Here is a 27566-nt window from a genome sequence, read left to right on the forward strand (position 1 = left end):
GTTCAGACTTATGCACTTGGCTTCTGATAGAGTCCAAAACTGACTGCTAAGCATTTTCCAAGGACTGACGTACCTACAAATTAAACATCACTTGCATATATTTTTTGTGCTACTTGCAAATGGATGTGTCTTTTCGCATTTAATTAATTTGCAGAAATTTTGTTATTAGTAATTTATCGCCACATTAATTTTTGTATTTTAATTCATACTTTTAAAACATAATTACATGCACCTTTTAAGATAAATCTGTAAATTTTAATAACTGACTAGTAATTTTTTTTTTTTTTAATTTACCATGACAACAGAATGGGAAAGACTGAGGTATGTAAAAAATCAATCCAAACTTTACCATTTTATCAACATACTCAGAAAGGTCCATTAATATGAAAGTTTCGTTTATGTCAAACCACTACTGAAACAGTCTGGAAAAGCATCTCAGCCTCATGGCCCTCATTTTCCATTTTTTACTTTGAACAATACTTAAAAGAACCCTTAGCACTTACATCTGGAATAAAACCGATTTCATTAAGGTGGTTACTCAGCTCTGGATCATGGAATGCAATCATCTGGGAAAACACCGTCAGGTATTCTGAAATTACAAGGAAATTCAAGATCATTGTCAAAACCCACCACGCGCTGTGAGCTCACAAAAGAGCTGCAGAACATGAATAACGTAACTTTTTAAAACTTTTTTTAAACCTACAATAAACCAGCAAGTGAATACCACTACTTTCCTCCTTGTCACCATTATATTCAATACAGAGGAAGAAAGGTTTAATTTATCTTCTTTGGTACTTCTCAATTTGGATTTTCAACAATGGTTTACTTGGTTCATACTTAGGTTGTGATGTATGTTCACCATGCAAAGTTGAAGACTTTTTTTAGTATGAGTACGAGCCACAAGACATTGATGGAAGCAAATTAGAACAAGACTGCTCCAAAGATTTTTAAGACCCAAACTGTTTTAGTGAGACAAAGTTTATACTATTTAAATTATATTCTGCGTGGTTTCTTTTCTACAGTTAAATTTTGTAATCTGGAAGTTGAAGTTTTAAAGCAATGAGGCTTTAAGGTTACCATCTTAATTTGTATCTTTTGGAACAGATAAGGAGAAATACTTATCGTAAAAGATAAAATCTATTATTACATCTTCAGCATGGCACATTAGGCTAATGGGTACAATTTCATTAAGTTGCCTAAATAACACTTCCTTTTAATTGGAAGAGAAGCAGACAGCAGAACAGACATAGACAGATTTCTCTCTCTCTGTTCTGCCCCTCCCTCAATTTTGTCCGTGCTGTCAGATGCTTTGTTAGAAGGAAGATGAAGATGCAATAACATTACGGTTTTGTAACAGATGGCAATATCTTTTCCTCCATGCTCCCAAGAAGAGAGCAATTAGGGCCCAGACAGCTAGTTGAGGGAAGAGGGACAGAGAATGTGAACCCTGCTCCCAGATCAGAATGTGCTGACATCTCATCACCACTGTCCCCAAATATAAGCCCCCAAACATCAAGTCCACACAGCTCTACAAATTAGCCATCCAGAATTGCCATTGCTTCCTTTAAAGCCTATTGTAAGGACCAGATGCCTCCTACTGTCTCTCTTGGGGACAGCAAATAACTCCCTGTTACTCTGTCTTTGGTCCTGAAGTGGTGAAATTAAATTCCAGTTCCACTGCTAAGCAGCACAGAAGTGGCTCTGCTGGGATAATTCCACACATAGACACCTTTATTTAAGAATAGAAGTGGGTCTAAACATTCAGTTGTTTATAGACTCCTATCTTACATACCTTGATTATCTGCACTCAAGTTAGCTCCTCTAGGTTAAGCCAACAAGTTAAGAACAATCAGACCGTAAAATAATTACATTTCGACTAGAGATTTTAAAAGCTGATTCTGCCTCAGGGAGACTAATAAACAATTATCTCACTATAAGAATACAAGGGAAACAAGTCACAGTCCTATTGCAAACTACACTTGAAAGGATGCCTCATTATCCAAGGTAAGTCATAATAAAAATTAAGACCTCTTGAGTCTACTTCAGAATTTCACATTTTTATATATATTTATAAATATTTTTTTTCCTCTCCAAACTGCAAAGACAAAACCATAGCACACTAAGCCTTTTAGGAGGTTTCTGGCATCAGAAAAGTGCCAGCCCTATCCCCTCTGATCCTGCACCTCTGTTCTGCCACAGGTGTCCTGGCAGCGCTCAGCTGGGAGTTCAGTGTCACCAGAGCGAGACCGCTTTGGATCTACCCACGTATCGCACGTTTTCCCAGCTTCGAGCCAAAGTCATTCACATGCATACAAGTTAGGGAGATAACTGAATCCATGCCTTAAATTCATACCACACAACATGATAATGACTTTTTAAAAGTGCATCTCTAAGGTGCATGTTACGTCAGTATTATTTCATGAAACAGCCAGTAATCACAAGTCAGTTATAGCAAACCAGTAATCCTACACATTCAGCCGTATGCTGATGAAACGAATTTCACAGTTAGCTTCCCTGAAGCACATTTATTTTAAAAATGAGGATTCGTGCCCATGATGGTTTTCTACAGATATACTACAGTTTGGTAAATGTCATTTTTATTTGCCTAGCCGGTCTCATGAAATGTAATTACAGTGGGGGATTACATGGTTAATTAATGGTCTACAAAAACACACAAGTCTTCACAAAAATATATTGCTTAGGTCCAGCCAATTGCTGTTGGTTGGAATTTTGATTATATGAATATTTGTTTTACATAACTGGGCATTCTATACCCAAACCCCTTTAGCTACTCTTGCTTCCTATTTCATGTAAGGAAATACATCTGATAAGTTTAAAAAAATGCCTTCATTGTGCAGGACAAGCTCAGAAACGAGGTATGTTGAACTCTGCAGCTCAAAAGATTCCTCCCATCTACCCCTACATGGAAGACACAAAGCAGCTAAAATTCCAGTAGGTAGCTAAATGACACATTCTTAACACTTTCTTCCAACCCAACATGGCAGCAAAATTACAAAGAATTTTCCTTTAAAACTGTATTTACATATTGGTATGTAAATATAACCCTAGAAAGGATTAAATCAGAATACTGAAAGAATCCTAAAACCTCTGGTCTCCCTGAGTCCTTGGTGATGCCAGATGTTGCACAGGAACTCGGGAACACCTCTACTACTTTGGTTTACAGAATCCTACTGACCTGTATTTCTAACTTTGGCTGATACATATTTTTGTAAAGCCCCTAAGGAATAACATCAGTGAACTCCAGAGAGCAAAAGTATTACTCAATAGAAGACTATACCCCTTTGAGAAAAGTCTTTACCAAGCTATTAAACTTGAAGTCTAAAGCGGTTGTCTCCATAGGAGCATCTGATACAATATACTTACTCTCTTCATCTTTAGACCTTTACTGTCCTTTTTTTTTTTCCCCAGCAAGCACTCTTTCTTCACAGACTCAAGTATGCAAACAAGTTCTCTTGAACAGTTTTTCTGAACTGTTATTCTACATATTCAGTTCATAACACCTCTTACCCACTGTCCTTCATATGCAAACTCTCGTAACCACTGTGTTCTCTCTGTATGTTAGCTCCCTCCCTCTTATCCAGTATGTAACTGCTCCATGTCTAATTATTTTTTGTTGATTAGTTCTTAATTTCCTTTCATTTTTTTTTTAAATAAAAAATGACAGACAACATTTCTAAGTTGAAGAGTTTCACAAGTTATTTACAAAAGAATTTCTTTAAAAGAAATACAGTGAGAAGAAGCCATACTGAAACCCGGTGTTTAATAAACACTCATAACTCCTTGCAATTAAAAGCATTCATTACCACCTGTTTTTTTAAACTACTGATGGGTTTTCAAAGAGCTTCTTTTAGTTTTTAAAAACTGTCTGCAAGACGAATTATCTTTCCAACACAGACTGTGCCAAGGTGGCTTTCTAGGTCTAGACAATTTCTTCTTGTTTCCATGAAATTTACAATTAATCTTCAAGTAGAACAGACATTTACCTCCTAGCTATTATTTTAATTTCCCTGAGTTACCTATACAGTTGTTGGAAGACTGAACTACGGAACATTATTTCTCAGGGTTCTCCAACTCCTGTCCTGTATTGAACACCATTACCTTTCTTCAGGAAGTAATTCCCCTCAAATCCCTAACTCTGAATAACGTAACTTCCATTTTCTGAGGAGTTGCTAGTTTGTACTGCTCCTCTTCATTTCCCCTCATTGTCAAAATAGCTCCTGTAACAGTATGATTTTGATCACCTGAAGGGCAGCTCTTTACAGTCTAACACTGGAAAGAAAGACCTCCTCATTTTACAACTTTGCATGATCAACTGGCTCTGACCTTGGATAATACATAGAAGTTTGTGTGTGTGTGTGTGTGTGTGTGTGTTCAATTGTTGGGGTTTTTTTGTTTGGTTGATTGGGTTTTTTCCTCCTGTCTGAATCGTTACCTACTTATTTTGTTCCTGTTTTTCTTGCACAGCTGTTGTTCTTACTTACCTAAAATAAAGCTTTTGAAAGAAATAGGTGGGTATTTCTACAATGTGACTGCATGCCAATTTTACAACCACTTGAAAAAGTGTATTTATATATTCAGAAATAATTTTACTTCTCTGAGAACTACAAAAAAATAAAGGGACTTGCTTACCTTGAATAACATGAGAATTATCCTTCAGAAAGAAGTTATACAAATACTTGGGGATAAAAGCAGACATGCAGGCATATGCCAGAGCTGAAAGAATTAGAAAAACGGATGCAACAGAGGTAGAAACATAAGTACACCTAAAAAGGTTCCTTATTAAGCATAATAAGCATAAATAGATAAGCAGATAATAAGCATTAAATCAATCTATACAAAAAAAATGTACGACACGTAAAAAGAGCACGCTACTCATTAAAGAATTATAAAAGCTCCCTAAAAAGTCTCCTCCTGTCACTGAGTAATCAATATAAAGTTGGCTGGACCTGATCTGCTCCCAGTTTATTTCCATACTTCGCAGTAGCAAAGTTATGAAGTGATGTTTGGAAAGCCATGGTGAGGTTTGTACCAAAAAGTGAAGGTTCTCGGATGAATACAATTTTAGAAGACAGTTTCATACAACTGCGTTGTTGCCGTCTTCTGGATTTTCTCCTATAGAACTTACACTCAGTTTATGCCCCGGCAGATTCACATCTCGTCTCTTACTTCAGCTCAGAGACTAAAGACGACAGAATTCGGAAGAAAAAGCACAGAGTGGAATACAACTAAAAATACTCTCTTCTGACAAAACTGGACAAAAACATCTTAAATTTCTCAATGGCTCCTCCCATACATACCAAATAGAGATTAGAGGGTAAAAACGTAAATGTTTAACCCCTTGATTAATTCCTGGGAACTTGGCTGAGAGACAATCTATTGTAATATGATTCTTAGTCATGGTGCTAGACCACAGATATAAAAAAGAAATAGGACTTTGTCATAAATTGTCCAAAGACAATAAGTATCATTTTGGAAGCTTCCAAGCAAAACATCAGATTTATAACAAATATGACATAGGATCATGTTATACACAAATCCTGTGTTACAGTTTTTCTAGCATTGAAACCACTTTTCGAATACCTGAGCTAAATGTGTATTACTAAGTTCATAAACCAGAACAGAAAATTTTACATGATTCACTACTATAATATTTTGCTTCAATGGGAAAGAAATTGGGTTTTACAATCAAACTGCATAGGAACATGTCCAAGAGCAAGAAGACTGAATGTGCTTCCCCTCACAAGAAAAAGGTACTCACCTTCATTGTTAAAATTCAGGTACAGAAACGGTGCACAAAGGGAGTCAAGACCTAAAGAGAGAAGAGCCATGAAGAAATGACATAAAGAGCTCATTTAGTGTAAGGCACAAGATAAATTCATTAGTTTCTCATGAAAATGTGCATACTTGATACTAATTCTGCAATGTTATGCATTAGATGTAATACTGAGAACAACTGTGAAATTAACACATGAAAACAGAGAGGATTTCAAATTTTTGAACCATAATGCTGAACTGATTATTCTGCAAGGTTTTCAAGAAATGCAATTTACCATCCCAAAAACTCGCTTGGTAACTCCTGCAGTTTTACCTTGGAACTGAACAGTAAGCAGACTTTTTTTTTTTTTGATAAAGTGACTGAAACTTAAGGAGAGTAAATCTATAAGAAAGGGTGGGGCAATTCCGCATTACAAATTAAATATAAATTACTAGGATCTAAATTTGCAATAACCCACATATTTGTTCTTCAAAAGAAACAGAAAGGAAAAAAAAGCTTACATTGTGGGAGGAAGGAGGTATTTTTAAATAAGCCATAGCTTTCCAGTTAATTACCTGATCTTGCCAATTAGTCAAACTCACCTTGCCAGTACACCAAATCAGGATGGGAAACAACCCAGGCCTTCAATACACGTCTAAACTTCGCGTGACCCTCTGGTGATGACAGCAACTCATCATACTGATGGCAACGAGGAATATCAACTTCAATCTGCACCACAGCCAAGTACACAATAGGAAATCAGGCTAAATGGGGTGGTACTACAGCAATATTGCAACACTAGAGGTAGAAGTCAGCCAAAGAATGTAGGTCAAACCATCCTCATAAACACAATCTGCTTCCCCCATCACTCTCAAAACCAAAACTTAAAGGGTACAGGGGACTCCTAACAGCCCTGTCATGGATTAAAAATAGATATTTTTTTCTTTTTCCATATTCATATTTCTAAACACTTGAAAAAGGCAGAAAGCAGAGTAGAGTTTTAGTTTTCTTTCTGACTCAACTTCTGGACTCATTTCAGGTGCCAATATCTCTTTGCTCTAAAGGATAATCAAATTAGAGTTCTCAGAACGTTGTACCCAATTTGATGGAAAATATTTCTTCACCCAGCTGAAAGGAACAGCTGTAGCTTGTGCTGTCTTTTTAGATCTGGCAAGACTTCTTGGAGAATCTCATTGCTCTGGAACCCATTTCTATGAAGCACAGCTCACCTTGCAGGATCTCAGGGTACTCAGCACTCTCTGGTACAAGATCCAACAGGCACAACAAATATTTGATAAAAGAAGGACTTTTAAGAATACATCAGCAATATTCTTCACTACACTTTGCTGCTGCTACAGAAACAGCGATCCTGAAGTAAATGAGGACTTCACTTTCCACTTGTTATAATTTAACTACTGGTTCCTATCTGTTTTACAAGATGCTCGCTATAGCATGAATAAGCTTAGAGGACGGGGAAACCCTGTTAGTATCATCAGCCACATCTGCTGCAATAGGCAAATGACTGTGACTGGTAGACAAGATCTTTGCGTTACTTCAAGTGACAATATTTGATAACACTGGAAGTCTTACCTGTCTGTCTGTAGGAATAGGTGTGTCTTTATCAATAGCATCATATTTTGCTTGTATGGCACCCTAATGTGGAAAAATAGTTGAATTTAGAAAGCCCTTACTAACATAAATGCACGTGACAATGTACACACTGATATAGAGAAGTTGACTGGTTAAGTTAGGTGCCTTAGTTAGCAACTTCTTTTTCCTGAAAAAATTCCCAAAGAACAGAAAATACTGACAGCTGAATTTTAACAAAACCATCTTTATTCTGTTATAATTCAGGACATATAGGCCTTTCTGTGACCTCCTCAGTACAATCTTCAGTGATATTCAGTTGTTTATGCGGAAAGCTATGTACTGGATACAGTTCTCTATTTTCAAGCTAAGAGATGCTCTCAATTTAAATCCGGTGCTTACCCCAGCCACTGCCTGTTAATTAATATTGATATTGCCAGTATACACCACTTTTAAGTAGCCTGTCCGTGCATGAATCCCAAGACAGACATGCTAACAAGTCCATCTGAATGTTATGGGACAGGGAACCACTACCTGCGCTGTACAGACGGTAAGCTGATGAAGCATGAGAACTGACTCATCTCCCAAGACCCAGGCTACAACCCTGACCAGCTGCTGTTCTTTACCTTCACAATATAGCAAAAAACCCCCTGTATAGCACTCAGCAGGTCACGTCCTAAGCTAAATTCCTAAGCTAAATATTCTATAATAAATAACCTGAGATGTTTTCTATAAGAGCCTCTTTGCTGCAGTACTCCAGATTGCAAGCAGGGTAGATGCAGAAGCTGGGTGGTCAAGCAATCTCTGGGAGAAGTCCTCATTTCTGGGACATTCTTTACTAGTCCTTTGTCCAAAAGGTTTACATTTCATTTACTAATTCTCCAGACTTTGGAGGAAGTGCATTGATTGGTGAGAAAAATACATTTTGTGTGTTTCATCCTGTTTTGCCCAGCTATCACTGAGTGGAGCAGAAGTATTCTAACTGCATTTGTTAAGAATATTAAAAATAAAAACAAGAACACTCCATTAACTACCAATTGTATTTAAACAATCTAGCAAAATTTGGCTGCATGGGTAGTATTTTTCCATTGCATAATCAAAATTAAAGGCAGTTAAGTTTACATACTTTCTCTGAAATCACATAATATTAGAGACAAGAAGAGAGTTTGTCTGAACACTGCCTTTGTTCACACAATTTCGTTACTCATTTTGTTTAAAATTCCAGTAATTCTACCTGCCAAATCTTCAAATCCATTCCACTTCTCTGTCAATTCCATCCCTATCCCATTCCCACCCCAGTCAGTACTGGAACTTCTGCAAGTGCCCTCCCACACTACCCATCACCCATTATCCATTACCTCAACACCCAACAGGGCAGCCCAGGTTATGCCTCTCAGAAGAGGAGGGATGTCAACCCTGGCTTCTTTCCAAATTTGGTTTTTCTTATATGGGTAGGCCTTCAAAGAGAAGGAATTAACAGCAAAAATTGTTACCACGTAACTGAAACAATTCAAATCCCAATCCTGGGATGTTCTTTCCAAATGCTGTCAGCCTGAACAGTGAATGCAAGCTTCAGAACAAGTAAATTTCATTCCTAACTGGAAAGCCTGGATGGAGGACCACTGTTTGATGTCACAATATCCATTCCTTCTCATAAATGTATTCATGTGCTTTGGTATATACTGGATATATAAATTTACAACCCCAAATTTTTTTTAAAAGCTTTTTCTTCATTATATGTGTCTTTTCACACTATGTATCCAACTTCGTTTTACTAACCATTTCTAGTTCATACCTTCCCAAGTACTGCACCTAAGGATGTGCATCACCTCTCATTCTTAAGCTAGTATCCATCTGTCTGCATATCTGTAAATTAGAGACTGGTATTTTCCGCCTGCAGTATAAACCCCATATTTCTAACATGGCACTGCTCCAGTAAAGACTGGTATTGTTTTTCAAGTACCCTACTGCTTAGAAATGCAGAAATGTTACAGGCATGTTTATAGCTGTAATAGCTTAGTCTGCTATAAAATACAGGATACAGAAGTATTTTCTGCAGTAAATAACAAGTATTAGCAGCAGCTCTATTTTCATGTGTACTTTAAAATCTACTTTTATATTCATCACTACTAAAAAGACATATTTCTCATATTTTTATTTTCAATCTTCTCATACTTCAGTAGCATTTTCTTCCCCCTTTCCCACTGTGATTTCTTGTATCTCGGCTTCCTTTTTCAATTACTCGGTCCTTTAAAAATCCTCTAATTAACAGACCAGATCAAATTATCCAGCGTCAGAAAGATTCCATACCTTCAAAAGCCTGTCAAACAGGACAATTCTGTTTAGCTGGTACTCTGTGTCCCTCTCTCGGATGATCAGAGGAAGACTAGCAGCTGCTGACAGCTCATTACTACTATTAGAATGAGGTAAAGTCGACTGGCTGGAAAAAAAGATTTAGGATAGTAGTAGCGAACAGCAAGAAATACAAATCATTGTGAAAAAAATGAACATATTGTGATGCATTTCTGAATCAGAAACAAGTGGATAATTTTGAATATTCAAAACAACAAATAGTTGATTTCCAGAACAGGGAAACAGGCTAGGATCTTTGCTGTGGTATCAGGGCCTTAAGGCCACCAGTGCAGAGCGCTTACCAGCTCTCACTGACTTTAAGAGCCAAACAAGGACGTGTTAGGTTTGCCTTTGGAATACAGTTCTGTCTAGCTGTGCAGTGTGCCACTCAGATAAAACTAATAACTCAAAATTCAGTTCCTTGTATACGCACTAACACACACACTTACTCATCTTCAAGCAATGGATAAAATGCTTCTCCGCCAACATCTTTAAGTCTCTGAAATGAAGAATAAAAGTAATTTCTTATCAGAATGCTGCTCTGAATTCAAGTGGAAATACTTAGTCGAATACGAAAACTATTTATTAGCAATTTATTTGCCAAATTTAGCAGCTTTTCTTGAGACCTAAACATTAGCTCAGTCCTCCATCAGCAAAGAAACATACAGCCTTTAACACTAAAAACTTTTGCTAATACAGGCTTTTTGAGTGGATGGAAATTCTTCTGCCTGAAGATAACACTCACCTCAATCATAAACCTATTTTCACACAAAAAATAGCTGCTATGGGCCACAGATTAATACATCAATAGTATGACACAGTTCTTTTTTTTTTTCCTCATTTTTGTACATGGACTTCCTATCCCAGTAGCTACAAAGCAACTGCACAACTTGGTTTAACTTTTTAAATCAGTACAAGAGCTATGCAAATTTGATTTCCTTTTAATAGCAGCATCTGAAAGCTGCACAGAAATATAGACGGTCTCTGGAAAGGTGACAGACAAGCATGCCTGGACTTTTGCCTGAAGTTTTCAGACATCTTTGGTGCATTGTGATTGATGTTTAATACCATCCTCCCCGCAGTGCTCTGTTTTGCAGTTCAGTCCCTAACTTAAAGGCATATGGCACACAGCCTGTTCCTCCTGGGACTGACTGAATAGTTCATTGTCAGTTCATTCAGTACTGATCCTCTTTTGATTATAAGCATCATGCTCTGCTCTAGGAAAGGTGTTTGAAGAACTGCAAAAGTTCAAAAATTTATTTCAACTAACACTGCAAGGTTCATGCTTGCATCTTCCCCCAAATGAAACTTCAGTATATACTTATTTGCTGCTGTATTTATAGAAGGAGGTAGCAATATCCAAAATTACAGATTAAAAAGTTTTTTTAAAGCCTTGAAAGCTCCCTGTTTGTAGGAAGAACAGTAGGAGCTGCAGTGCAGATTACCTTTAAAATAGCTGTTACATACATTTAACCTCCACCCCCACCCCAGCAAAGCCAACCAACCAGACAAACAAAACAACCCAGTTCTTTGGTCTGTTTTCATGCATTTGTGTGTAGTAATGCAAAATTCTACTGAAGAAATAGGTTTACACAGTAATTGCCACATTGCCTCCAAAATTAAGGTAATGGTGGCAGAGATCAGGAGTCACCTTCCTTTCTATATTAATCCCTGTAATCATCTAGAAAGGTTTTATATGAAGCCTGTGACAAAATTGTTTTAGCTACTGTAATAAGCAAGCTGCGAACAGTGCAGCATAGATTTCTAATTCTACAGCAATAAAGCTCTACATGTGCAAAGACATGTGAACAATTAAAATATTATATGCAGTAAATCAGTTGATCATTACATCAGGCAAAATTACGAATTATCATATGTTGATTTTCCCGCTGAAGATAGAAGAAAACTGCATTACAGCATTTTGGCAAAATGCTTTGAAGTGATCTTTTGAGCTAGTTGTTTAATAGATGTATATTTCAAAGATCAGTAACTAACTGCTGGAAACTTGGTATCCAACTTCAAGTATAAAGCCTTTAAGGAACTGAACTGAACCAAACTGATCTTTCTTTTACATGTTGTGAGCCACCTACAGACAGGAATTAAAAAATGCAGGAAGACACTGTCCAGTTACTTTAGCAATCGTGGAAAATATCAGGTACTACAGAACAATTGGGGCTACACCAGAACAAAGCAGTTGTACAGAAATAAGGAAAGGGAGGGACACAGGAAGGGGATGGAGTGACAGAGATAAACAAAATTTAGTAAGTTTTTGCAGACAAAGCAATTTAATAGCATAAATCAGAATCTGACTCAGACGCCAAGAAGTGTTCTCTTAGAGTCAATAACACTGTCATTTGTAGGAACGGCAGTAGAAGCTGCTCTTCCATATTCCCTTTAAACAATATTTTTGCAGTGAATACATAAGAACAAGTGCACAAAATTCTTCTTACGTTTCGGAGCTGGCACAGAGACAAAGTCACAGTTGTGTCATCTAGGAGGGAACTTCTGTCTCGTCCTTGCCCAAAGCTCTCACCATCTTCTAATAAAAAGCTTCAAAAGGGAGGAAAAAAAAATCAAGTTCTTTTATAACATAAGACTTGAGCTGGAAAAAAATAGAAAGTTCTTACATCAATCAGTTTCCTCTTTAAAACAAACTCCTAGCTGTTAGAAGTACACTGTATTGACTCCACATGGTATGAAACCTGCTATCAGGGGAATGTACAATCACCTTAATTTATTCAGGTTTTGCTATAAAAAGGCACATTTCAAGTTTTCTAATGAGATATGGGTATGAGATTAATATTCCCTTTCACTCCTTGATCTGGCACAGAGCAGGACTGCCATTTATTGTGAAAGGCAAATATAAAACATTATTGGCATATGAAAGCCATTTCCCACCATGACAAAAACAAGCAAAAGTCTGAACCAGACCTTTCCTGTTGCAGTCCATCGAAGGATACAAATGCATCCGAGAAAGAGTACAGATACACAAGGTGTCTATTTAGTGATATTTTTAAAGCAGGCAGCATGAAAATGATTTTCAGAAATGGAGCTAACATTCTCAGCATTACTTAGAAGATGGAGTTAGATTGCATTTTTTGAAATTACCACCTCATCTTCAAGATATTTAGCATGACGAAAAACGTTTCCCCCTCATATTTCAAAAGCACATGCATTCACCCATGGGTACAGAAACAGGCAATTCCCCAAAATCTCACACTAATTTTACCACCAAAATATCACTTAATATAGCTCCAGCTTCCCCCCCCCCCCCAAAATATTGCATATTTTGGCTGTATACTGACTTCATGTGTTTTTAAAACCCAGAACCAGCAAACGGATCTATATGAACACATAATTATGCTTATTAACATCAGAATGTAGGATTAAACATAAATGCATCACATAAAATTGCAATATGTGCAGCAGTAAGATAAAAGTAAGTAATGGCTAAAATGCTGTTACCAAATTATAAGTCATGAAACTATGCATTTAAAAAAAAAGTAATCAGTTGATCTACTGAATAATTGGGTTGACTACTCAGCACTGCTGCTCTGTGAACGAATTCAGAATGTGAGAATTTGCCACAGAACGTATGAAATTAAATTACAATTACAAATATGCTGTTGACGTAGTGAGACATTTTTACTTAAAGCTATTGGAAAGTGTTTTAAATTTAAGAACGTCTAGTTCAGTATTTTGTACTTCACCTACATTTCTTCAAATTTCAGAAAGCAATATAAAGTGCATGTAGGCGACAGACATAAGGCATGCAAATAATGCCTTAAATTGGGTAAGAGGGGAAGTGACATGATTTCCTGCTGTTCAAGAACACTGTTTTCAATATTTTTTGTACATATGGGTCTTGAAACTAAAAACCAAAGCAAAATGCTCTCTCAGAATCACTGGTCTTCTCCATTCATCTTTCTTTCCCTTAAAGTGCTTCTCCTTCCTTACTTGGGAAGTGTGCAGACAGGTGGCTTTGATCGAATGATTTCCTTGTTGACAAGTTCTTTCTCCAAGTCTCCTCCAGCCAAACACCAGAGATAATAAACCTCTTCAATCGACCTTTCTGCTAGGTAATCATTATCTTCATCTATGAGGAGAAACCACATAAAAATGAGTTACAGCTTTTTAGGCAGCTTGTATTTCTTCTTACCGCTCCAAATACATATTGTTGAAAAAAAAAAAAATTGTCGTGCATGAAAGGCCCTATGGCTTAATGTGAAGTTAGAGGAAAAGGGATCTTCCCTTCACAAGTGCCCTTTAGGAAGATATAAGGAAAGAACAGATGGGCAGAAGTCAGAAAAAGCAGATATTTCTGCAGTTTGCCTTGGTGCCAGAAAACAGAACCAATCAGCTATATAGGTTGAAGTGTGGACTTCCGCTTCCTGTGTGTCTTAAAAAACAAAACCAAAACCAAACAAAAACCAGTGAATCATAGTGAGTAGTTATAATCTATCTTCCCCTCACACACAATACCCAGACTTACAAGGTATAAAATCTTAGTCTCCAAAAATTGTATAATGACATTTTCTAAACATACAGAAATCTCTAAGTTATTCAGAAAAAGTCAATGACGACTTAAGAAGGGGAACACCTTCAGCATACTGTCGTTTTAAAACTTAGAAAAGTTGTCTTTTATTCTAGAATGTGATCTCTTTCACAGGATTTAGTTCTCCAATACTTCCAAAAATCATCTCATGCTATGATCCAGCAGAACCCAATTACCAATTCACAACACAATTTAGTGAAAAACAAACTACCTTGTACATGGACATATCCGAATTCCAAAGGCAAATGATGATATTGATATTCCAAGCTGGATTTGAATACTAATAACTGATAATTCCCTGAGGTTGAAGCACAAAATCAAGTTGCCCTGCTTTGACTTGCACACATCCCTCAAAACATGTTTGCCCGTATCTCTGCCCATTAAACAACTTATTACAAGAATGTAGTATTATAACATTTAATAGTTTCTCTCCAACAAAGCACCTATAGAAAAATGCAAAAAACATTTTCGTTTCCTTCCCCCTCCAACGGCATTAATCCCACTACCTGCTTTTACCTTTACATAATTGACTTATGTCTTCAGGAAGCGTTAAATTAGCACACCTTGGAGAAGATGAGAACAGACCAGCAGGTTTGTGGAAGGGAGGATATACTGAGGATACTTCACTGAACAAACTGTCATGTAACAGTTCCTCTGGAGTTGGCCTTCAATGAAGAAAAGAGAATAAAACACTAAGAGTAAAGCGTTTCCAAAAATGTTACATTTCAGTGAGAAATGTCGTTGTCCTCAGTAAAAAATATTAGCAAATTATTTTAAATTATATTGGATTTCAGAAAGTCTAAGAGCAAAAATGTCTACTAGCTTTGTAGTCTACTAGTTTCATGATGCACAACACACCACGCAGTCTGTTTACAGCTCAAGTTCAGATCTCACCTTCATTTCATGTACATAGCAACTATTTTATTAATTGTCCTTTAATTCCTCTAAACAGAGATGGAAAAAATGCAAATGCAAAGCCTTGATTAAAGAACAAAAGCATACTTCAGTTTTCAAAAGGAAGTTGTGGTGGACTGACATCATGAAGAAGTACTTTGAAAGAGGAGATTTGAAGAAAGCAGCCTTAATTCTGGCTACAACAGAACTTAAGTAACAACCGATAACTTCCAGACATGGAATCAGGAAAAGCTGTGAATGTAGAACTACAAATGCCTGATAGTTTTTCCCCAAAATACTCAGATTCAATCTCAGGGTTTTGCACACTTGATTTCCACCCTCCCCAATTCTTCCCTTTAAACACTGAAAAGCAATAAAACCAGGAATTTCTTATAGGTAGCACAAACCAGTATTCCAAAAAAGGTTCAGCAAACAAGTCTTATAATTTCCTGGTATCCCAGCAGAGTGTCCAAGGCATTTGGACTGAATACTTGCCTCTTAGAAGGCTGGAAAGTAAGGCATTTCTTCAGTAGAGCTACAATATTTTCAGAAAGGTCCTGGAACATAAAAAAAAAATATGGACAAAGTCTGTTTATTACCATCTTAATTCAGGAAGCCACTTAACTCATACCTAACTTTTAACATACAGGTTATTCCTTTGAGGGCAATAAAATTTCACACCTACACCTACGAGGTCAGCTGTGTGACACCAAAATGGTGGGAAGGAGGAGTTCTCACCCTCCAACCCTGCATTTGCTTTGGGGAGAAAAAAATAATTAAAAAAAAAAAAAAAATCAAAAAAGTTTGCAATGTATACAACTTTTTATTTTTTAATTTAGATATTCTGTACCCAGCTTGATACAGTGCAGTACCTGGGAACTCCCTTCTGCTAATGGTCAGAATCCTTTTACACAATGTCTCAGAAATATACAGACACTACAATTCGGTGATTAATTTTGGGGGTGGGAAGGATTTGAACTGTATAAACCTACATTATCAGAATGTGTAAAGTGGACCAGACAAAAGACTAGATTTCTGGAAGAAAAATATTTAAGCCTCCCACACTTCAAAGAAAATTTAAAACTTATTGAACTATTCAGAGAGCATAAACATTTACCGAGACTGACAGTAATTTTAGGAAAGAATGAATATTACCAATACCGGCTATGTGAAAGGATCTTTCATACATAGTTTAGGCTTCAATTTTTTTCCTCATACTGCAATACAACAGGTGACCAAATAAGTTAAAAAATAAATAAATATATATATATATATATATATATATATATATATATATATGTATATATGTGAAATACAATGCAACAATAATAAAATGTTTTGGATAAGGCAGCATGGAAGAGCAAATTAATTCCACAAACCTTAATAATATCAAGGCAACCATGTTCTTCAGCCAACACAGTTACAATATCATCTACACAGCCTTTGAAAAACAAACAGAACAATAAAAAAATAAAACACTATGAAAAAATGATACCAATTACACAGGATATCAGACGAAACCCCACTCCGACAAAAACACACTTAACTTCGGCTTTTTATTGACATTGCCACATCACCTGAAAGTGAATTTTCAAAATTAGAAATAAAAATTATTGCTATCACCTATGCAGACAGCAAATTGAAGCCTAAGAAAGTTAAGCAGCACATCTAACTGAAGAGTGAAAGTCTTTTTGCAGGCTTAGTAAATCCAGAGTGTCAGGCTCTGCCAAATAAATTCTTTCCACTTATTAAAAAAAATATCCCTGAAAGAACTTTAAAATATCTGCACATGGAAGCTCAAAGCAGTTTTCATTTTGTTGCTACTTGCAGATAACACCAGCAGTATTTTATAACTTGTTTTCAACACATTATTGAAAAAATAATTCCCAAGTCGGGACATGAATGTTTTTCAGTGGATAAAGGTTACCAGTAACTTGCATTCTATTTGAAAGGGACTGAAATGCTTCAGGAAGCTTTCTTAACAAATCACTTATCAAAACAGTCAGAATTTCAGCACCCAAGCACTAACTGTTGAATGGAAGAGATGTTTCTACTGACAGTAACTAACTTCAACAGTGTTACTATTTGCTCTGGTTTATAACTATTTACTAATAACGCTTCAAATTGCAAAATCGTGCCCTTCCCCTCCCCATGGCTCATACATAAACCCCACAACAAATCACGTTTAAAAAGCCACAAAATAGTCCCGCTTACAGACTCATTTACATTAAGCAAAAATTCCACATCTACAGTAACGTTTTATAATTTGTAGGTGAAGCCAGAAAGAAAAGCCTGGATCCAGTAAGAGGCTTCTCAGCCCTCTTCTTGTTTTCTGTCTTCCTATTCAAGTCCTGCTTCTCCCTGCTTGGATTTGGTACACAAGCACTGCTAGTGCGGGGGACAGTTTTCTTTAGTGTCACACAATTCCTAACTCATTCCAGAAACCTCCTGCAACACAAAACAACAAATAACCATCCAAATGACTACCTTTCCTGAGCATGTTTTTTGATAGTTTGCCCCAACTCTAACGTACTCAGAGTTCTTCTGAAAAGTTATTTTTCCTGACACTCACCTCTGTATCTTCTCTAGACAAGCAACCATGCTTCAAATGTCTATTTAATTCTAGAGAGGAAAGCTGAAAAAGGTAAAGTGCCTTAGGTCTGAGCATCACAAGCTGACTAGTCTGTAAAGTTCTAATTATAGAATTGTTTGGAAAATTTAAAAATTGATTTTGTGCTACTTACCTAACATAACAATAAATTTCAATCTTTCTGCTATCTCCAAACTCTGGAATAATTTTCTCCCCTAAATGAATAACAAAATCAAATCAACAGTTGAATGGTATTACGTAGAAGTATTTAGATAGCATACATGCCCATATATATACAAAGACAGTGAAATAAGCTTCTACGCATGAATTTTAGATTTAGAAAAAACTGTTGGAAAGCATTATTTACCCCAACTATAGTAGAAACAGTTTCATGACATCACAAAAAAAAAAAAAGCACGTTAACATCTTTTAACTGGAACAAACGCAACTCCCCCCAAAATATGCAACACAAAGTCTCAAGTTGCCTTAGCAAATCTGCAGGTTTATTATTAATTCAGTAACAGGCTTTCAAAAACTTTATTTTTTCCGATTTGAGCATCAACAAAGGTAATTAACTACTAAATATGGTAATCATCATAGCTTGTATTATTGCACAGTGCTTTTGAAAAGCCATCTGAAAATCCCTTTAAATGTGTTTCAAAAAATAGCGCTATTGTGTTTTTTAAAAAATCTACTTATTGAAAAGAATAAATAATGATCTGTGAACAGTATGCAAATTTAAAGAAGAGCAGAATATCCAAAAGAAGACTATTTCCAATGTCTTGATCTAATCACTGTATAAAATAGGTTCTTGGTTATGCAATTGTCTGAGAATTCAGTTATCTTACGTAATGAGACTAAATATCAATATTGAAGTACTTGCTAGATCATACCTCCCTACAGAACGTTTTTGTCTTTGAATTAAAGAAGTCCAGTTTAACATATATGAATAGTAAAGATTATGATGTCATAATTTATTTCAACTTCTACAGCCAAATAAGCATTTTCCAAATAAACCCTTAATTCTGTACAGAAGGTCTTTAAACTCTGGCAATAAGGCAGATTCTCCCTTCTATTCCCTTCCATGAAACTTTATTAGTTACTCATAATTTCCAAGGAGAATGAGGGCATGACAGCAATGCTTATTTCATGCTTAAAAGCGCAATTAAAACAACAAATTATCTAGAGAGACTTCTTAGTTCAGAAGCTATTCTTTGCTAAGAATTTGATCATGCGACTGCATCACTGTGTCTGAACAGGCAGCTGCCCTTCATGGTTAACGCACATACTCATACCAAGCCAATATGCATTTTGCTACTTAAATCGCCACCAATCCTGTCCAGGTAGGAACGCTAACTAACATATTCTGATATTTGGACTCGGGTGATGAGCAAAGTGTCATTAACTCCACACTCAAGAGCAATCAAATTAATGTAACAATTCCCCAAGAGTCACAATCAAGAGAATTATCCTCTTACATACCATACAGAGCTCAAATAATATTATACCAAGAGACCACAGATCTGATTTAGGGCCAGAAGGCAGAGGCTTCTCAGACTGAGTATGATCGTTTGGTTTGACTATTCCCTGTGCAATTACTTCAGGTGCCAAATACGATGGGTACCTAGAAAGATGCAGCAACATTAAGTAACATCCTGTCTGTCCAAAACCCCTTCGTTTCAGTTACAGTAACCAAAATAAATTTTGCATCCTGAGAAACTAGAATTCATAACAATGCAGATTGTTCTATTTTATTCAGTCAAAATCTACACGTTGCAGCAAAGTTTCTCTCCATTTGCAAAATACGTAATGCTTACTACATAAAAGGTCAAATCTCTGCCTTTTTCATGAGAGGAAATAACAGTAGCTTTCAAAACAGCATGTTTACATATCTCAAAGAAAATGTATATTGAGTTTCAGCACTAGTATATAAAACAAATATATCCTAGGCCCATATTTGGGGGTGGTGGCCATATTCCTCTCCACTGACAATGTTGCATCAAATAACTTTTGAATTCGTAAAAAAAGTAACAAAAGGTGTTGAGGACACATTTTACCTGCTGCTACATCATTTTCAAATAACATTGTCACTTTTTCTGTCAACAATTCACTATAATACTTTAAAAAAAAAATTTAAATATCACCTTTTGAAGGGACACATCATTATTTATTTTGAGGATGATTCTTTAAGAATCAGCTCAGTATTTCCATTGTAAGCAACAAGACACCTCCAAAAAAACCAAAGAGTGGCAAGGAAACACTCCAACAAAGCATACCACTTTGGCTAGACAGTAAGATCACTAAAAAATAAATCACAAAATCATAAAAAGACAAGAGGCCTACAGTGGTGTGCAATAGTGAGGCACTGATTGTGCTTTTTCCTAAATTTGAAATCAGATTTTACCTCCAGAATCCAAGACACAGGCAGCTACTAGCATTTGAAGGCAAATCTAGGCAATAAGGATCAACATCACATAGCTACAGCAACATGTTTGCATGGTACCAATTCTCTGTCTTTCATTAATTTCACTTAGCCAGATGATAACTTCTTCAGAGACATTATCAGAAGTTTCTGTGTAATACCAATTAAAGCCACAATCTGTTAGAACCCTATGCATACAACATATTTTTAAAGATTATTTCTCAAAACATAAATATATTTTCTGAAAAAATACATCCTTAATACATTTGTATTGTGTAGCTACATCCTTACCCTATAGGAAAATCAACATCAACACCTTGACCAGTCATATGGTAGAGGCCAAATTTAGCCAATTTCACATGTCCCTGGAAAGGAAAAAATATATGATCAACAGTAGCAGAATCCAACCTTGGAAGAATCTATGTTTAAATTAAAAATAAAAAAAAGGCATTTCAAGTTACATTATCTGTCAGAAGACAGACACTGACAAAAAAACCTATTGCACAAAAGTCCACTGCAAGTTACAAAGGCACTTAATTCCTAATGCTTTAACTTTCCAAGAGCATTAAGTATTCACGTTGTTTGGAACGCACATGAAAACCAGAACTTTGTCAGTTACAGCATGTTTTCAGTAAATTAAAATTGAATATTTTTCCTGTTTGAAAACTGTTCAAAATCCTGTTTGGATCCTAGAACTCCCTAAGCATCACCACTATTCCCTCACCTTTTCCATTTACCCAGCCTTGCTCCTCCAGTCCTTTCTGTCAACTCATTACTATGTTGCTCTCCTTAACTGTATCAACACGTATTTCAAACAATCAAGTTTTTCAGGCATTGGCTTTTATTTTGAGGAGTCTCCATATATGACATACAATAGCTTGCTACTTGTTGGCAGCAAGAGGCAAAACCAAAAACCAAACCAGAACAGATTTATTCCTGAAGCTGTACCTTTCGATCCAGAAGAATATTGCAAGGGGAGAGTGCTCGGTGGACCATTCCATGTTTGTTCATATATTGCAAACCTTGCAAAACCTCATACGCAATGCATAAGATCCTTGAAGAACTGCAAAAAAAAAAGATAAAAGAACATGCTATACTGAACGTTTCCCTTTTTAATTTGTAAAAATGTAGAGAGAGTTCCACAGCTATTCCAAACGAAACTGAGACATTTATGATTCCAGAACAGTTTGAGATAAACAATGAATATGGTAGGATATGTTCAGTGCCATACACAGCTCCTCAATATCCCACAACCACATTTCTTCACCCTGAACTTGTCCTTAAAAACAGCAGAAAACTGTGACAAAATAGAACATATTATCTGTGGCAGAAACTATTATATATACCTCAACTAACTTGGAAAAAAAATCCCAACCTTCCTTTATTTTTATTTGTTCTTTTTAAGTCTGATATTGATGTTCATAGGAAAGTTCGACTGAACAAAAGCGTTTGAAACTCAGATGTTAACTGGAGCTTATCCAGAAGATGGTGTAGAGACTCGGCTACATCACGCCTATGTCATCTGAAATCTTCATTTTCAGCACATCCTGCTTTAGAACCTTGGAAGCATCAACCTTACCTTCTTTGGAGAGAAATGACAAAGTTTACCACCCAAACCACTTTGACATATCTAAGTATTTTGACAAAAGTTATCATTTACCATAAGAACTGACAGCCCTAAAGAGCAGTTTCTGTGAACAAGTGAACAGGAATTTGCACAGAGACCAGCAGTATTAGACTTCCAAAGTGCACCCAAAATAAGAACAAAAGGCACAGATCTAGTGTCCCCCAGAGAGATTCCTTTTAACTTTTTATCCTCCTCATTTCCCACCCACTCTCCCTCAGACCACATTTCAGGCCTGACTGGCAACTTTATCTCTGAAGACGCTTGTTTACAAAATGTCCAGAAAAAAAAGCAAACACTAAAATTAATTTCTTTATTAAAGCTCTATTTGCTGCCATTCATACCTGTTTGAATGCCAAAACTTTGTCACAAGAGTAAATAGATAGATTTTGACAAAAGCCACAATTCCAACAAATTCTGTGACTAGGGCAACACAGAAGTACAGAAAAGAGCCATTTCCATAATAGTCTAAGGCCACCATTAAGTTAACTTACATGGCGCCTTTCTCTAGACTCTAACCTTTTTCCTAGAAGGAGAGCTGTGTACTACTTTACACTAGTTGTAAATATACACATTTAAGTTAAATTTTAAGCACAAAAAGAACCTATTCTAACACATGTCCACACTGCTGCATCTCAGACCACAGCATTTGGAAGCGATTCTCAAGGTCTCAGCAATTCAACCAAAACCACAGGGCTAATAACCACGAAACCAAAGCAAAACCCCACAACTATAACGCTCCTCCCTCACTGGCACTTTTCCTTCCCCATCCCTCCCACTCTCACCACAGCATCAGAGGTCCCTGGCTCTGTGACGTTTCCTCCCAGCCATTCTTGGGCAGATCTATAATAGTGGCAAAAAATGTACCTTACAATTCTTCGGCTTCCGCATATAGTTTTTTTTGCCTGCAACATAAATATTAACAATAATGGTTGCAAACAGAATCCTCTCTCTCACTTTTTGCACAGCTTTGCAAAACAAGACATGAAAAAACAAATGATGAAGAAGAGTTTATGTTTCCAGTAAGGAAACAATGACATGGGAACGATTAGCACAGCATGAGGTATTTTAGCCTAAAAAGTGTTTATTTGTATTAAAAAACAAAAGTAAATACAAAGTGCAATTTTGTGGCCGATGTGCCCAAGGAGTGCAGTGTGCTCTGGTGGCACTAGGGGCCCTCAGCTACCCATTTACTCTCCATCTTCTCTTACAATTCATGAAAATAGAACACGAGCAAACGCCTGAAAACACTGCTGTCAGATTCTTTGCTCTTTAAGATAAATCCTCCATGGCGTTACAATGACCAGTAACACATGAATGATCAGTATTTTTTCATTACACATAATCCTGAGTTTTCCCAAGCTCTTGATGCCACCCTGCTGGGCGAAGCCTTCAGCCAAGAACCTCACCCTCCAGCTGAAGCACTGACACCACCTCCCAGGAGAGAGGGGACTCTGCACAACAACGTCTTCATACTGCTGCTGCACCTTAACTAGTTCTTATTTAATTCATTAGGTAAAACACACTGTTTGTGGTTATTACCCCTGAGATTTTCATTTCATTGCCAAGGTTCTTAGAACTTAGCAACACTCGTTACTGTTATTGAACACAAGAGATCTCCTTGCGTTAAACTCCCCAGGGCCACGTTCAGCAACAGCCCCTTGCGTCCCTCCCTGGAGATGAGCACCAAGGCTACCCCCTCACTTCAGTGGGGCTCATCTCTCTCCAAACCACCAGCAACACTGCAAGGATTGCAGTGGGGTTGTGCAAGTGCAGGAGGTGCACTCTTGCAGCTGCCTCCCGGCTTCAGGTTAAGCTGAGCTTTAAAAAGAAAAAAAAAAGAAAACACAATCCTAAGTGAGGACGACATTTACACTAACCAATGTTGGCAGAGAGCTCTGAGCAGATTCAGAAACTTTTCCCCTGATAATCTGGAAGCCTGTTTTTCAATAGACTAGCCAATGTCAAACTATGACAGATTTAGGGGAATGGTTTAGCCACTGAGGCTCTTGAGCTGCAGAGGTTTCAGCACCTTCCTTTAACAGGAGGATAAAAACAACAGCAAAAGCTCTAGAAACAACACAGGAGAAAAGGCAGCAAAATGGAGGCATGGTAGCAACCAGGCTACACCACTGACTAACCAGAGCTGTAATGACAGTTGCGTGGCACAAAATACCCTGTTCATCTCAGTAGCTGATCATCATGGTTGTGACTTGAAACTGTTGTGAAGCAAATCATTCCACTGCTCAAGGCAGATACAGGAGGAGGCAGTAAGTGAAAACACAAAAGCGAGATGCACTTCAAAACTGGCAGATCCGAAAGGGCACTACTTATCTTCGGCTTACCAGATCTCCTAACAAGACAAAGCTTTAAGGCTCTTTTCCTTTCCCTCAACAGGAGAAAGAGAGAAGAAACAGGAGTTTCTCTGCAAAAGGAACACTTCACAGCAAAAAAAAGGCATCATCTCTCTACAACTGCCAGCACATTTTCAAGGACCTGGCTCCATTTTAACCTTCAGTCTGCATACCAAGAAATCTACCCACCTGTAGTCTATTTCACTAGGCTTTTGAAAAGGAGTTTTCTTCAAGTGAAAGGATTGCACACTGATGTAAAATCAAACCTGTTGGATTTAATGATTGTCTGTTTTTTTCCTGGTTTGGAGAAGAAGAAAGAAGAAGGGGCCATTTTATGTTCCTTCATTCTAGAAATGAAGAATTAAAATAATATAAGGACTAAAACCAATAGCAAGTTGATATGAGCAAGTTCTGCCAGCAGTACAAAGCCAGCATGGTTAAGAGAGGCATGTGCGTGGCATTTGTGGGTGGAGGGAGAAGGGAAGATGACTTAAAAACCCACAAAAATGAGGATTGTTTTATTACCTCCAGAATTTTGCAGACCAAAAGCTATACCAGACAAATGACTAATTTCCACACTGTAATAGTACACAGGTGGCTGCATTGTGCCTTCACAAAAACCATTAACTTTTCCACTTAGCAGTCAGCCTGATCTCCAGCCTGTTGAATTCTTACTGGTAAGGCCACAAAGCTGTTTTCTGGAAGTTTACTTCAAGAATAATGAACCTAACCTGTCAGGAAACAGATGTTTTAGTGGAGTTTCAATCTCTTGTGGTGCTGCAAACCCACTGATGAAATAATCTGATTGCTTAGGACACTTTTGTCATTTTTTAACCAGGCAGAGAAAAAAAAAAAAGATTCTTCTTAGTACACTCACTGAAATCTTACATCTGACTGAGAACGGCTTCTGGGACAGGATGAAAGGGGAAATTGTTCCAAAAGAAACTAGCATAATGAGAGTCTTACCTTTCTCCAAAAGAAGCAGATATTAACAAACAGAGAGAGGGGTAAAGAAGGTTTTATCATGAACCAAGTAAAGAAAATAAGCCCCTAAAATAGTGGAATGGAGAGCTAAGAGTGAGTATACTCACCCAGTAGTGACAGAGCAGTACCTGGGGAAAAAACATCCAGGGGGAATTGCCCAAGCCATAGGTCAACATAAGCAGAAGACCAAATAAAAAAGGCTGGAAACACATTCAGAAATTAGAAAGTTTGACAGAAAGGTGGGGTTCTGAATTTAAAACAAACAAAAAACCTACAAAAAACCCTCCACAAACAAACAAAACACAAACCCCAAACAACAACATTACCTATGTTTTATTCAGTTTGAATGGTTATTTATTAACTTATTATTTCTGATCATTAACTGGAACAATAATTCAGCTGCTTGTAAAAGTAGGAAGCTGGACTCCAAGATAGGATGCTCTAGGAGCAAACTACTTTCTGCAACTGATTCTTTACATTTTAGGTAAAATTACTGGTCTTCAAACCCTACAAATGGTCATACTAGGTCAGACCAAAAACTATTTGAGACCAGTATCCTGTTTCCAAAACCGAAGACAGGCAGATGCCAAGGAGAGAGGGAAAACAGAGCAAGCAAATGCAAATGTTCCCTGATATTCTCCTGGCTTCCAACCTCTTTAATTCAAGCTTGCATCTGGGTAAAAGAAACAAACAAAAAGTTTGGCTCCTGAGCATCACATCTGATAATGTCAGAACACAAAGTAATCCCTGCAAGCCTCAACAGCTCTTTTAACAGGATATCAGTTATTCTTTCTTATATTCTTTCATTCATGTTCACAGAATATGACCCATGAGTTACTGCAGAAATTCACAGACATCAAGTATTCTGTTGGTAAGATCTCATTACTCTTTTATCTCTTCATGGTGGTCTGTCGCTCTAACTTCCAGAAAGCCAACTTTAAATTTCAGTTTCAAGAAAAGAAAACAACTGCTTAACACCAGAGTAAGAAGTGATTTTGGAAAAAATGCATTTCACAGCCAGCAGCAGTAGTCCCTGCATATACCACAAACTGCTGAAGGGAAAATAAAAACTACTTGATGCATAACATCTTGAATAGGTAAAACAAGAGGACTGTAAATCATCCAGTTGGAAAATGGAGATGGGTGGGGTCACGAGACTTGACCTATTAAACTGTTGGAATAGAAGAAGTCCAACATGAGAAGAAACAATGAAGAGAGAGAATTTCAGCATTCATGCCATTGTCATGGAAGTTACAGGTTCACACAAGTTTATTTTCCTCCGGTTTAGAGGAAAATTAATGCCAATCTGCACATGAACTCAGGGGATCCATCATCTTTAGCAGAATTGCATTAACTGGAAATACATGTTGTCCATTCTTCTTTGGTGATGCAGGATACTAGTTTAACATGAAAGAGTAATCAGGTATCTCAAAAGATCTTCCTGCCTGCATCCTGTCTCTAGTCCTACCTTCTCCTAGACAAACCAATCTCCCCTTTTGATGATTTTGATCCAGGTAGCTGTAGCTATTATCGTGTAGTTAGCTAGAACACATAAATATACCTGTACAGCAGCACAGGAGCAAGGAGAACTGGGGCTGGAGGCAAAGTGGAGGCTGCAGTAAAATCTTGGGGAGAGCATAAGTATTTCTGGTAGTTACAAATGCATTGATGGTATTTTTAACTGGTTATGGCCAGTTGTAAATTTCACTTGCTTTTCTGCTATTGTAGCAGTCAACATGGAGTACTTAATCCATTTTGTAGAAGGAAGAAAGCTGTACCTGGAAAGTACAGATGGTGCAATCAATACTTAATGGACTATTTTGAATAAGAGCGTTTTATCTAGTGAAACGAACACAGGCCCCACTGGAAGTTTCATAATCTACTTAACCATGGACGGGCCTGTAATTTTTCTGCCTACTCAAGACATATATGTAGATTAGTGTGGCATATGTAGATCAGTGCAGTGGCAACTCAAAGCAAGAGGAAATTGATAACAAAAACTGGAACTAGAAATACTTTGAATCCCCTCAGGAAGGCAGAGCAAGACCAAGCAGGATAAGACTATGCTGATGATAACATGTTCCAGAATTTCTTTCCTCAGACTTGCAACTCATGGGTACACACATGGAAACGCACACTTAACATGTTAAGTCCTTTATCAAACTTGTACATCTCGGTCTAGTGTTGTATTATTGCTGTAAACAAGTAAAATCTAGAGGACAAGAATCTCGGCAACCAGGAATCTTAAGAAGCTTATGGCACTGACACACAGGAGCAAAAACACGAGTTCCTCTTCTAAAGAGGAGTGTCAGACAGGGTCTGCCCTGAGGATGCACACCAGAGCAACACAAACCAGCACTGTCATCAATCACTACCCCAGAACCTGGGAAACCAATGCACATTTGGAATTCAGGAAGGAGATTCATCA

The 27566-nt window shown here is 37.2% G+C and overlaps 1 protein-coding gene across 3 annotated transcripts in view; it reads right to left on the bottom strand.

Moving 5' to 3' along the window:
* TBCK (TBC1 domain containing kinase) overlaps positions 1-27566 on the bottom strand; it is a 101241-nt gene that overhangs the window by 49547 nt on the left and 24128 nt on the right. For all 3 annotated transcript variants that reach the window (XM_065633550.1, XM_065633551.1, XM_065633552.1), the window contains exons 5-21: positions 21125-21239; positions 20468-20541; positions 19237-19378; positions 17909-17969; positions 16544-16605; positions 15660-15721; positions 14787-14935; positions 13673-13811; positions 12166-12265; positions 10165-10214; positions 9674-9803; positions 8722-8820; positions 7367-7429; positions 6379-6505; positions 5780-5830; positions 4651-4734; positions 504-589 (exon numbers count right to left, since the gene is read on the bottom strand). In XM_065633550.1, coding sequence (XP_065489622.1) covers positions 504-589; positions 4651-4734; positions 5780-5830; positions 6379-6505; positions 7367-7429; positions 8722-8820; positions 9674-9803; positions 10165-10214; positions 12166-12265; positions 13673-13811; positions 14787-14935; positions 15660-15721; positions 16544-16605; positions 17909-17969; positions 19237-19378; positions 20468-20541; positions 21125-21239 — 1594 coding nt within the window. The remainder of the gene's footprint in view (positions 1-503; positions 590-4650; positions 4735-5779; positions 5831-6378; positions 6506-7366; positions 7430-8721; positions 8821-9673; positions 9804-10164; positions 10215-12165; positions 12266-13672; positions 13812-14786; positions 14936-15659; positions 15722-16543; positions 16606-17908; positions 17970-19236; positions 19379-20467; positions 20542-21124; positions 21240-27566) is intronic.

Source organism: Caloenas nicobarica, chromosome 4 (genome assembly GCF_036013445.1).
Source record: "Caloenas nicobarica isolate bCalNic1 chromosome 4, bCalNic1.hap1, whole genome shotgun sequence".
Classification (NCBI taxonomy): Eukaryota; Metazoa; Chordata; class Aves; order Columbiformes; family Columbidae; genus Caloenas; species Caloenas nicobarica.